This window comes from Perissodus microlepis, chromosome 3, assembly GCF_051167445.1.
Source record: "Perissodus microlepis isolate ML-2025 ecotype Zambia chromosome 3, ASM5116744v1, whole genome shotgun sequence".
Lineage (NCBI taxonomy): Eukaryota > Metazoa > Chordata > Actinopteri > Cichliformes > Cichlidae > Perissodus > Perissodus microlepis.
In genome coordinates this window covers 39,683,236-39,696,675 of record NC_140463.1, presented here as the reverse complement: position 1 = coordinate 39,696,675, position 13,440 = coordinate 39,683,236, and the positions used below count along the sequence as shown (strand labels likewise).

The 13,440-nt window shown below is 41.7% G+C and overlaps 2 protein-coding genes across 3 annotated transcripts in view; one reads left to right on the top strand and one right to left on the bottom strand.

The window, feature by feature from the left end:
- The window catches only part of pcxb (pyruvate carboxylase b), a 291,593-nt gene that overhangs the window by 191,606 nt on the left and 86,547 nt on the right, over positions 1-13,440 (top strand). The gene's annotated exons all lie outside the window — the stretch shown is intronic.
- Positions 1-13,440, bottom strand: part of LOC146391443 (leucine-rich repeat and fibronectin type-III domain-containing protein 4) — a 36,909-nt gene that overhangs the window by 14,452 nt on the left and 9,017 nt on the right. Inside the window, exons 3-5 of the mRNA XM_084924411.1 lie at positions 3,681-4,289; positions 3,427-3,589; positions 1,466-1,636 (exon numbers count right to left, since the gene is read on the bottom strand). Of these exons, the coding sequence (XP_084780537.1) occupies positions 1,466-1,636; positions 3,427-3,589; positions 3,681-4,263 (917 nt within the window). The 5' untranslated portion in view covers positions 4,264-4,289. The remainder of the gene's footprint in view (positions 1-1,465; positions 1,637-3,426; positions 3,590-3,680; positions 4,290-13,440) is intronic.

The window sequence follows — 13,440 nt, the reverse complement described above, 5'->3', positions numbered from 1 at the left end:
TTGAACATACCATGTTCAACCTCTCTGCTATTTGCTCCTGACAGAAATCTGAGCTTTGCATGCATCACTGAGTAAAACTTGTCAGTTATACAGTGTGAACGGCTGGTAGATGAGGCTGTCTTTGCTCACCACAGATTTTTAGCTTTGATTCTCATTCTGACAAATGGTTTGGAGACCACTACTTGTTTTCTGAGACCTCTAATGGGCACCGTTGCACAAGTGTTGCAATTTTTGTTTAACAAATTCTTTTGAAGTTAATTGGACAAAGCTTGATAGACGAGGCTCAGCTGTCTGATTGTGTCACTCTATTTTTCCTGCTTTAATGTACTTTATACTGATCTGCTCCCGCAAAGCATTTTACAGTTCACAGCCGTTTTTAGAAAAGGGTTAACTGTGACTGTACGTTGATTTACTTGAACATCAAATCCACCTTTGCGTTATGTGAACACATGGATCAGTGGAAGGGAAGCAATTCGTGGAGTTCATTTACTGTGCAAATAAACATAAAATTTGCCTAAATCTGCCTGCAAATCTTGCAAATGTCTACAATTGTAAAAACCTTTTGTGCCATAACTTTCAAATGTTTCTAAAACCTTAAACTTGATAATTGTTCCCAAGTTTCCATTTTAATACCAAGCTTTTATAAGTAATTTTATATAGTGTTTAATGATTGGTGTGATCCGTAGAGGGCATGGGGACATGTGAAACTGCAGAATAAACTGGCTGTGTATAGCATGGCTATGTGAGAAGCTCTATTTAGTACAATCAGACTGAACTTTATGTTAAAATATAAAAGATTTAAACACTGGATTGCATAAACTATAGAAGAATACAACTTGTTGTGCAAGCATTCAGGTTTCCTTTTTAAATCTGGATGCATAAAGATGAGTTACAGGGGAAGTTATGACTAAAGAGATCATTTGTCCTCGGATTTTAACTTGTTTTTAAAAGGTGGCCTGAGCTGAAATGTCTATATTACTAATCGAAGCACTGGTCAGTTGTTATGATCTTGCACACTATGGTCTGTCATAGCGTGCAACATAGTCCTTAGACAGGCGAGTTAGAAATCGTGTCAGTGCAACACCTCATACGGTTGATTTGACAAAAATGTCAGTCCTACTGAGTTCCAGCTGACAGCTTTACAATGAGTGCATACTTCTATTTATAACCTTCATATAACTCGCCATCACTATTTCAAAACTTGAAATATGTTTGAGTCAGCGAAGTGGTGAGAATTTGTGGTGGCACATACATGCTGTTCATATTGATTATTTAAATAGCATAAAAGTAAATGTTGACTAAAGAATTTAAAGAATGCCAGCACACCAGCATTGTCTTTCTTCTTTTTCTGTGCCAGAAAACACCCTGATAAAAACACACACTGGTAGCTCTGTGGTGTCTGCAACAGGATATTTCTACTAAGCTACTTCTGAGGGAAACATAAAAGTTGAAGCTTAAGAGCTACCTTGCAAAGAGAGGATCAGGAGGCAGGGTCCGGAGCCTGTTGGAGGTCATATCCAGCCTTGCAAGCTTATACAGCTCTCCAAAGACTCCTTCCGCTATGTGATCTATCAGGTTATGGTCCAGGTTTAGTGTGTGCAGACTGGCCATGTTCTGAATGGACTCCCATGGTACCCTGTAGATATAAAAAAGAACAACGGCTAATGTGAGATTTATTGAATTGGTAAACTTTGTAGTGAGATTGATCATGCAGTGTGAAGATGGAGGACTGAGTAACAGCAGCTCTAAAGACAGATCCACCTCTTGAGACCTCTTTATTAAAGGATGTGATCGGAGCAGCGATAGATCCACAGTTCATTTGTTGTTCTCTGGGTAATGTCTTCTTACTCTTCAGAGAACAAATATGCAACGATGAATTAATAGTGACAACAATGGCAGACAACGACAACAGATGCTTGTTTTCCTTCTGAATCTTTTGCTCTATCTGGGTTTCCCCAAGTCCCATCTGTGACCCATTGCTGTAGTCATTTAGTATTCCATTAGTGCTGTCATTCCCTGTTTTGGACCAATGAGTGAGTCCAAATGAAATGTCTGGAACTAGCAAAATAGGAAAAATACGAAGCATTTATTTTTTGGCGTCAGTCACACCAGCCCTGCTGATTTTAACCTTTTTTTTGTGTCCAGGTTCACCGAACTGAACTTTACAATCACCTTGCTGTTGAGTAATAAAGTTCATTGGGTGCAAAGAATACTTTTCTTTTTGTAGTTGACTAATTAAACGTATTCAGTGATTTTAATCAGTTACAAAAACAATTTGGTAAACATTGATGGTTACAGCAGGTGGCCTCCATTTATCTGTACAATAGTTTGATTAGACAACAGGCCTGAAAGAGGAAAGAAGTGCCAGGCATAGTTAATTAGACCATGTTTATGGTTTAGATTATGGTTTTAGAGGTTGGAGAAAGGCCAAAGAGCTGCTTTAGAGGAGACAAATGAAACATCTTAATCAGAACTGACAGCCCAATGCTGCTGAATTTATCAGTACAGAGAGACACTAGGAAGAGAATAGAGGTCTAAAAGAGAATATCATCATTGTTCTGACTTATCATTTAGACCAGAGGAATGGAAAGTAATGCTGAATCCCTATTGTCCTAAATAGACATGAGAAGAATACTGCACCCTGCACTCAGCTGTATAGAGCAGCTATAACAGTGTACACGGTGGCAGTGGAGTGAGCTCAGTCGAAGTGAAAGAAAATTAGAACCTCATCAAAATTGACTTTCACTTTTCTTTCCCTTTCTTCTCCTCGTTGCCTCATATGCCAAGTGTTTTCATTGTGCATTTGTGTGTAAATTTTGTGTGCAGCATACACTGACAGAGACGGGTCTGTCAGTGTATGCTGGCTCATGAATTAAATTGAGTTTGACACAAAGGATGTCAAACTCAATTTAGTTCATGGGCCACGTTCAGTCCACTGTATGCAGCCTAAGACAAACAACAGTATATGGTTCTTTTCCCCTTTAAGTAGTGTAGTACAAGGTGTTTTCCTAAAACTTAAACTTGTAACCATAAACCCATGTGAGTTATGTCTTCAAAATAAAGTATTCTTGTTAAACATGATCTATTTAAGAATGACCTATTTACAAGGAGGATGAACATCCTGAAATATTGTAAGAAACATAAGTGCATTTTCAACGCTATCTCATAGTTTATTTTTCTTAATTCATTGAGTTTACCGTCATATGAACAATTGAGAGATCAGTGGAAAGGCACAAAACCTTCACACGTACAAGTTTTTGGAGTAATTTATTGAGAAACTCGATCAACAACTGACTTCACTGCCGTTTTTAAACGTTGCAAGTCTGGCTCCAGGCCCCATTTTTGATGATTTCTGTTTAAAGAACAATGTCTGTGGCTTGGATGTGCTGTGCACGTAGGTGATATCCAACAAAAGCAAAAACTCACCTCCTGAGGTTATTGTAAGATAAGTCGAGGTCTTCCAGTGTGAGCAAGAAGTCATCGAAAGCCTGCACGGAGACCTTGATCAGCTGGTTGTTGTTGACAATCAGGTGCTGCAGATTGACCAAACCTGCAAGGTCTCGAGGTCCGAGTATTGTCAAGCGATTACCTGGATAAAACAATAAACGGGTAAAAACACGTTTAAGTAGTGTATTTGATTCAAGTCTTGAACACTGAGAATAAAATAACTGGCTGCTCACCATCCAGATGCAGAGAGCGTAGACTCTCCAGGTCAGCAAAGGCCATTGGTCTAATAAGGTGGATGGTGTTCCTTGACAGTGTCAGATCAACCAATCCGGTCATGTTGACAAAATCATTTCCGCCCACTTCTGTTATAAAGTTATCGGCCAGTCGCAGCTCAACTGTCCGCCGGTCAACATGCGGTGGGACGAACAGGAGGCCTTTGTCGGCACAGAGCGTGCTCAGTGACTCCGAAAGGTTTCGACACACGCAGTGGAAAGGACAGGCCGAGACCACACCCCACGTCTCCCCTGCTCCAATTAGAGAAGGAAGCAGGCAGCATGTGACCAAAGTCAGCCAGTGAAAGACTGGGAAAGGGACAGAGTCCGGGAGGGTTCTCTTTGCAGTCCTAGGACAGGCACAGTGGATGAGATGGGACGAAGTTGACAGAGATGAAACAAAAAGAGGGGACAGAAGAGAGACGGACAGACTGGGCAGAGGGAAGAGGGAGGGGAAGTCGGAGCCCTCTGCTCTGTCTTCGGGGTGGTGTGTGTGGGGTAGGTGTTTTTGTCTGCGGGGATTGAAGGGTGGGGGGACAGGCATGGTAGAACGCCTGGCTGTTCACAGACCTGGAGAGAAAAAGAACAGATGGGGGGGGGAAAAGATTAGACATAGTTTTTAAACTCATACAGTTGGTCATATTTCTATGTGTGTGTCTGGTTTTTTGTCTTCCACCTACTCTGACTAGACAGAAGTGAAGCAAGGGCTTGCTTTACACACATCCATACCTGTGTGGGTCAAGGCCTCTTTCTAAACAAGTACCACTTCACACTAGTGCCTACATGGTGCTTTGTAGCATTAAAAATTCTGTATTGAAAAATGGTTGCCTCCCTTGCTGTGTGCTTTTTTTTTTTTTTTTTTTTTTTTTTTTTTAAATTGGCTTACATGTATATTCTGTCCTGTCTACCTCTTTGCCACTGTAGCTTATTGCCTAGCAACAGCATCCCAAAAGACTGAACACAGCCAGTCCCCATAGTAACAGTTACCTAGAAACATGTGAGAGTGGATTACTGTTATATCATAGGACCCTTTCTTAACACTGTGGGTCAGGGAATCAAATTGGGTCAGCAGCCCATCAGCCTGGATTCCACAGCAAAGCTCAAATAAAGCACAATGCAGGTGTTGGTAAGCCTGGCATAGTACTACACACACCAGGGTCCCATTGTAAGTCTCACACATACAGTATGTATGGCAGTACAGTCGTACTAGAAGCAAGTCGTTCTACTCTGCAGCCTTGTTTTTTTTAAATGTATGGAGAGGATCCATAATTCAGTCACTATTTAAAAGCAAAAAACCCAGCAAGCTCTGATTTTCTTCTCATCAGGTTACACTTGGGCACACACTGTTACAAATACTTGCAAACATGATAAACATCTCTGGAAAACCCTATCAGAACATATAAACAAATGTCATGCTAATTCTGGTTATTTGTGAATAAAGGCACTCAAACATATACACTGTGTCTCTGACATCTGTCAGTGTAACATTATTGGCTCAAATGACTCCCAGTTTGGCTGTTAATTGGCTTTTTGGTTGTAGGGGCGGGTCAGCTGTTTTGTTCGGTGTTAAAAATCTCACTTCTGTTTGTGTTGTGGCTTTGAAATGGCATCCCTCTGCCTTTATCTTGCCAGTAAATGCACACATTGTGGCTTAGTGATAAGGTATAGCAGTGAGTCACAGCCACTGATTGCCATGCCTAATAGTTGTTATAGCAACTGTAGCCTAGATGCAGAAAGAGTGACGGGGATGGTTGATAACAGTCAGAGATGCGATGAGGGGAGATGAGATGGTGAGTCACGGACGGACACAAAAACATCACTGAAGAACGATGGGGATATTTTCATATGAAGCAATCTGTAAACTGACAGTGCAGAAACTAGAGTGTGATGATTACACGGTGATATACAGTATATGCAACCCAATACTTTGAGTAATGACCAGGCATAACTATGCATCACGACGGCTTTACAGGTTGACGCAAATTGCGGCTCAATATTTTCCATTAGATTCTGGCTTTACTCTTTCTGCCTGAAACTAGAGGAGCGTTTGCAATCTAGCTCGGATAGCGAGACTGCTACACGGTTTGTTTTGGTCTGCTTCCAAAATGTGAGCTCTATATTAGACCAGGCTACACTGTCTCGTTTTTGAATCATAACTTTGTATTGAGTAGATGAGAAGATGAGAACTCTAGTGCCTGAAATGAATATACTTATTTTATTTATTTTTTTTAATCTTGGGATCTCAAATGTTCTCGGTAAAAGCTGAGGGGAAGGAATGAAAAAGGTGGTATAGATCACGCAAGAACTACTTTTTTGCTTTGAGTGGTGCCATTGCTGCTTTAATATCCTGCGTTTCCTGTTGAAGCATGATGCTTGGGCAGCACATTAAACCAATGAGATATTAGTTATCAAGAGCAATGCAGTTTGGGCATAAGCCTGGTTTTCTGCCCATCCCATCAAGCCATTCAGTTGTACGGCAATAGACTGCAGAGTTAGAAAACATTGCTTTTTGCTACTTATCTTGAGTGCCTCTTGGTTGTTCTGGGAAGCTGTAATGACTACCAGGAACTCTGTACCGTTTTCAACCCCAGCCTAAAAATAAAACTCCAAGATGCTCTCCAGCTTAGCAATGATATCAGGGATTGTTATTTCCTTATGTCTAGTGTCATCATTTTCCAAAAAAAAGAAAAGGAAGGATGAAAATGCTTGCAGCAGGAGAGAGTGGGATGGTGGGAGTGTGGGGAGGGGGACAAAGGCACGGAAGCCTGCAGTGACAGGCAGTCCCTGGGGCAGGTTGATGCTGGAAGTCGACTGCTCCTGCACTCCTGTGGAGCCATGCATACTAAAATGTGACAATACTCTGACAAAGTGTAATACTGCTTAAAAATGTGTTTTCTCCGCCATGTTCCCTGAAAAGCCCTAATGTCAGGTAGTGTCTTCATACGATCAGCGCTAAACCAGCTTTACCCCACGCTTTGCTAACACCTGGTTTGCCTGCGGCATGCTGAATGTCAGTAATGCTCGTGCAGTCCTGTTGTGCGTCCTACATCTGTGTCTCCACACCGTCATTTGACCTTTGTCTCATTCATTTTTTCCTCCTCTACTCTCGTTGCTTAGCTCTTCTCAGTCATCTAATAACTCTCCTGGCCTTACTCTCACTCTGTTTTTAATTTCCACCTTCTGTCTCCTTTTCTCCTTGTGAAAGTCTTCTCCTCGTGTCCTCCCTGCCCACACTGTCCACTCCCACACCTCTCTCTTACTGTACCGCTCCTCTTCTTTCTCTATTTCCAGGGATCGGGCTTTGTTTCCTCATCTTCTATCCTCTCCCTGCAGTTGTCTTCCTTGTTATCTTCGCCTATCCTGTTTCTGCATCCTTGCTCACCTTCCATCTTTCTGCCTCTGGCTGTTCTGTAAATTACCACATTTTCTTTCTTTATGTCTCATTCCCTCTTTTTCTTTCTCTCAGTCTTGTCTGCCCTTGAGGCAACCCAAGTACGACAATGTTATCAGTCACAGCACTACCTCACCACCTTCTCCGGCAGCACTTCCTCTGTCATTTTGTCTCGTCTCCCTATCGCTTGCTGATTCTGCTGCCCTCCATGTCTCCTTGCCAGTGCTGCTCTAACTTTCAGTCACAAACTATCCACACATGCAAACACACACCCTCTGATCCTGCAAAACCACACATGATTATATGCTGCACCCTGCCTGTCTCAGAGGCACCCTCCCTCCTCGCTATTTCTTTCCTCCCTCCCTTCATTTATCTAACTTTCTCACTCATCTCTTCTCTCCATCTGCTTTCTCTTGATTTTTTTCTTCCCCTCCCAAACTGTCATTTCTCTTTCTTCTTACTCACTCAGCGTCTCGCTCTCTCCTTCATTTGGTGCTCTTCCTCTGTTATGGAGGAGATCTCATTTACAACCAGAGCAGTGCAGTATTGAAGCTTTCTGGCACACAAGTTGGATGTAACTGATCTGCTCAGCTGCTGATCGATCAGAGCCAAAGAGATAGATAGCACCCTGTCCCATTCACTTACTCTCACTCTTTTTCTTTCACTCTTTTCTTCTTCCATGCTCTCGTTTCATCTTTTTTTCCCTCTTTAACAGTGATAAAGATGCAAGTAGTAAACATGTTCTTAATCCAATAAGTAAATACTTTAAGTTTTTTAAATTGTGAGGAGTTTTCTTTAAATTTCATTTCATTATGCAAAAAATAAGAGTGACACAGCAGTATGCCTGATGCACTATGGCATTTAATAGCTGCTTCCAGCCTAGGATGAGTGTTTCTTCTGATTCATGTGTTCCCTTTAGTGACAGTCAGTGTAGGACATACATTTGAGAGTCTCCTTTGGACCTTAGCCAGTACACCTCTGGGTCTTCATTATTTTTGCACCATTCTTATTTGTGATTCCAAAATCTGCACACAAAATGGTCTCTAGAAAGGTACCCAGATTACATCTTCAGATGTGAAACTCAACAAATCCTCTTGTTTGAAATGATAAAACTCAGATGTTTGCCACAGCTTATAAATCCCTCAAATCAACTTCCTACATTTCTAATCTTACCTGGTTCTATCGGGTAACTGTCACTTGCGTATAATGTAACCTACAGCAATGCCTTAACCTTAACTTTTTCAGCTTTTAACCACTAGTTAAAAATGGCTTTTGCCTACAGTATATTTATCTCTGTTCATCTGTTATACAAATGTATAGCTTTTTTGATTCCAGTTCTTCCCTCTTATCTTTCCTTGTCTCTTTGGTCTGTGTGTGTGACACTCTTGTAACACTGGATTTTCCCCTCTGGGAATCAATAAATTCTTATCTAACGCTTTGTACCGATGCCTCAGAAAGCTATAGTACGGCATGTGTGCACGTGCAGTAACTGAAATAAGCTAGGTACGTATCTGCACTTGCTATATACGGTTGTAGACATGAACTCCCACCATGCTTGTCTAGTGCGTGTTCCTGTTTGTGAATTAATGTGACACTTGTCTGCACTTAGGAAGTCTTCTTGTGCTCTTAAGAGTTTGCTGCTGAATTTGCAATAAGCCGGGAACACACTTATGTGTGTCAACACAAACACACCCACACTTTTTTGCACTCTCGCTCAGGCACAGGTGCACAGAGAACAAGACATCGCAGTATATAGCAATAAGGACAAAAGCCCACTGGGACAAAGCCTACTTGACACTTTTTGGGACAAAAAAAAGTCAAGGAGGTCAGTCGATAAAAGATTAATGATTAAGAAATAAATCACAGAGAAGAGCACAAAAATGGACCGGAAACTAGACAAAGAGGAGTATGAACAACAGACTATTAATATGGAAGTACATGAGTATTTGCTAGCTCATCCAAGCTCTTAGGCTTCTTGTGTACCATATCTGTTGTTTGCAGGTGTTTTTGTTTTTTTACTCTATTTTGGGAAATCTCTTCTTGCACGACCCTGCGTGAACCCATAGCTGTCCAGAGAGCAGGAAACAGACTGTTGATGAGAGCAAAAAAGGCTGCATAAAGTGAGAGTGAGAACATGAGCTAAAAGCATCTATGGAAGGATCTACTCTGTACCCTCTGCTCTGGAGCACAACTCGGTGCCAAGAGACTGAACCTGACCTCACCCCAACTCCAGCAAGCTTCAGTTTTAACGCCCACCACAAGCCCTGGAGGGTGCCGCTTCTCTTAGTGAGGACAAACGCTGCTGAATGCGTTGCCACTAATGGCTTTAAAATGATGAATTTTCATTAAGTGTTTTTTCTGTGATACTGTTGAACCCGAACCCATGCAATTAAAATAAGCTTAAGGCATGACTTGTGGTAAAAGCTCTAATGTGTCGGTTTGAAGTTTGTTTTTCACATGTTGGACCTAATGCACTTGGTCCATTGTTGTCCTTGGTTTCTGTGGATCATTATTAATGTCGGGGCCTTTTAAATGCCACTATTAATAATGTTAATAAAATCCATGTGTGTCTGTGTTTGCACATGTAGGTTTGTGATTATATTTCCAAATCTGCAGATTGGCGTGTGTGCGCGAATCCACTTTGGCACTCGCAAATGCCATTAGCCCATAATCGACTTAGGGAATGTTGCAATGTTTATAAACAAGGGGATTTGTATTTGCTCTCAGAAGCCACTTATCACAAGCACGGTAATCCACAGATCTTATTGGGCTGTGAATAGGTGTCCCACCAGGCTTCAGTCAGAAATCACTGACAGCCAGACATCGCGTTGCCACTAAGCGGTTAATGCTGGACTGCAAGGCGTTTAGTTTGGAGGTAGAAATGAATGGAAAGTTTTAAAGCGGCATCATTTGACTGTCTATTCATATGGCTGGCATGCACTTGAGTTCTGCTGCATTGATGTTACAGTACGCAAAAGCTCCGCTAGCATAAATGCAGAGATCAAATATGGAGGCAGCCTTTCATTCGCTCGCATTCAAATTCTTTTTCGGTTACACTAAGGCTTTCTAGCATGCACTCTTACTCATAATCCAGGCCCTTCATATTAGGTGAGCACTTGCATACAGAAACAACCGCGAGCATACCAAAACAGTCTTCCCACACAATCATAATTATAGGGAGGCCGACACATAGACACACACACTCTCTAGGCAAGGAACAAAAGAACACCCACGTTGCCTCTTCTTGCAGCAGTCGTGTGTACTGTAAGCCCACTCATCCTTTTGATACTATCGCTCCTCTGTCGTATTTGGTCCTCTTTAGTATGTATAGAAAGCACAGGGACGGGGTAACGGTTTTGGATATGGAAACAAACAACAAATGCAGAGGTAAGGAGAGACTAAAGCGTGAAATACAGTGAAAGTGGGAAGCAAAAAAAAATATATAAATGGAGGAGTACATAAGATGGAGGAGGGAAGGGTGCAAGATGGGATAAAATGAAGCCAGTTGTGTGACGAGCGGAGGAAAAGTGGGATGGAAGAGGAGAGTTTGAGGAAAATGGAGAGAAAGGGGGATGAAGTCATTGTGTGTGAATGCGTGTCGTTAAGCAGATGGGCAGAGAAATATGTAAAGGCGATAAACGGGTGAAGGCCGCCATCCATCACTGTCAGAGAGAGGGATGAGGGAGGGAAGACGGGATTTGATTAGAGGAAGAGAGAGCTGCTAAAAACGACTCTGTATGTCATCGGCGTCACGATAGTGGTGGGAGAAGTGGGAGTGAAAGGCGATGAGGTAAGGAGGAGTGACGAGGTTAGTGGTCAAGAAAATTACAGATAAGTTGGGATGGGACATTTAAAGCACTACATCGTGAGGTCAGAAAATTAAAAGTAAAGGCCAAGTATGTGAAAGTGGTCTGTTTGTTTCCTCTCTAAATGCTGTTTTGTTGTTGTAGAAGTAGAATTTAGTAACCCAGGCTTTACCCGACTAAGCAAACGACGGGCTGCTGTCCCAAAAGAAAATGAGATGATTACAAACGCTCCAACTTTAGATTTGTTTCCGGTCTTTGGCTGACTGAGAAGTGTGAAGATCATTATCTTTCAAACAGGAGTTACAGTGTAATCCTAATCTTTGTGTCAAGCATGGACCTCTCAAGAAAGAACAAAAACATGCTCGTTTGTGCCCTTTTTTGGGCTTTTTATCTTTTTGCCATATAGATGGGGAGGAAAGAAAGCTCACAGAACCCCTGAGGTAAATAGGAGTGGAAGAAGTGAAATCGGAGAAAAGAACTGAAGTGTGTTCTCTTTAAAATAAAGACTGCAGGCTCTTCACAGTGGGACTCCAAAATAATACACTTCTTATGAAATACTCCACTCAACTAATTCCTCCCAAGCCTCTGTTGTATTTGAAAGAGAAAGAAATGAGTGTGTGTGTACGTACTCGTATATTCATCTGTATGCAATACCCACTCTCACTAATTCCTGTTGGAATCCTTCCTGTTTGGAAGATTTTAATAATTGTTTCTATTCCTGGAACGTCTCATAGCCAGATATTTAACGTGTTTTCATTTGGGTTTTTGGTTTAATTATTTGTTTTTTCATTCCTGTGAAATTTCCCACCTATGTATCAGTTTATGTACTAAGTGGCTCATATATTATCCTTGTTTTTGTCTCACTGAGGCACATTTCACAGTTCTCGCATGAAGATCATAAAAACTCTGGTGGTTTTGGTGATTTTCTTAAGCAGTCTGAAGAGCTTTTACTCTTATTTGTACAAAATTTGAAGACATGAGTGTTTGATCTGAGAGATTCTAGCGTTGTAGGGTGCTTTTGGCTACTGTACCTTATGAAAAGCCAGGAGCTCTTGAAACTATCTAATCTTTAAACATGGCAACACTTAAGAGAAAGCAACCCACTCTGCTTGTTCTCCGCTCACTGTGTTTGGAGTAGGAAAAAAATGGCAATATTGATGGAGTCTTTGAAGTTTGGCTTTATAAAAGCTGCTACTTCGCATCAGCTTTGCATAGATAAGCAACCCAGTCTTTAATGAACTTGGAGTGGCTTGTTAAAAACTGTTTAAAAAGTCATAAAAGTTGAACCACCTCGGTTACCTGTGATTCTTTTTGAAGTGTGGCTGTCAGTGGCCAGACCTCCCTTCGTGCAATATGTAGAAGCGCTCGGCTGCAGGATGTGCCAGACATCCCAAAAACCAGGTGTTAACCCTGCTGTTCTGATTTAGCGCTGGCTGTGAATTGGTGAACCACGGAGAGGCTGAGCAGGAAAACCTGACGTGGTGAACCACAGCAACGAGTAGGCCTCTACTTCGTGTCACGGCTCACATACGTGCACCTCCATCTGGCTATTTTGTTCCTCTTCCATCAATCAAATGAACATATAGCTTTGGAGGCTTTCTTTCCAGTTCTCTAACAGTGTCATTACCATTAAGGTTGTTATAACTGTGGCAGCCAATAACCCATTATTTGCTGAGGGTTTGTAATTTAGTTTCCTCCCCTTGGAAAGCCCACACAACTGCACAGCTTGGGGATTATATTTTCTGGGAGGTAAATTGAATTGGCAAACAACAGAGGTGACAGTGATTTTCTTTGGCACTTCATTGGCACAGAGAGACGGGGAGTGGTGCCGTTATGATTTGTTATGTAACTCTCGTATACACCGCCTGAACTTTCTTCCTACTGGTATTTGTGGCCATTATAGAAGTATACCAGCACAGCTTGTGTTGTGTGTGCATTTCTTTTCGCCGGGAAGCTTTTCTTAATCGTTGTAATGCTTCATTGTCACTCAGAATGCAAAGCAGGACTTCAACATTATGTTTTGAACATCCTTTTGTAAATGCTAGCAGTCTCTTTCTATACATCTTACAGATGGATTCAGCAGCTGGATCACGGGACAGCTGAGCAAATAAGGGACATAAAGCACTGAAAATAACTTGGTTGCATTGCTGTGCCAGAGTGTCTTTTCTACTTGGAGAGTAATAATTTTTCATTGTGGAGGATAGCTGTCATACTGCTGATAGGGGGAAGCAGCTCAATGCTTTTCTCTTTTGATGACTTCTTACTCCAGATGGCAATAGCATAGTAGGATCTAATTAAATTCCACAATGACAATAAGTAAGCCAATAAAATCATGTAATTAATAGCTGACGGTCTGTGTTTCCACATGCTCATTGATGCTATTCCATATTGCGCTGATTGTAAAGGAAATTGTTTGCATCAGTTGGCATCCACGAGCCATTCTTTAAGACTTCTCCGTGATTGAATCACACGGACTGCGGGGCGGACACGGTTCTTGTAGCAGAGTGGGTTGGCCACTAATTGC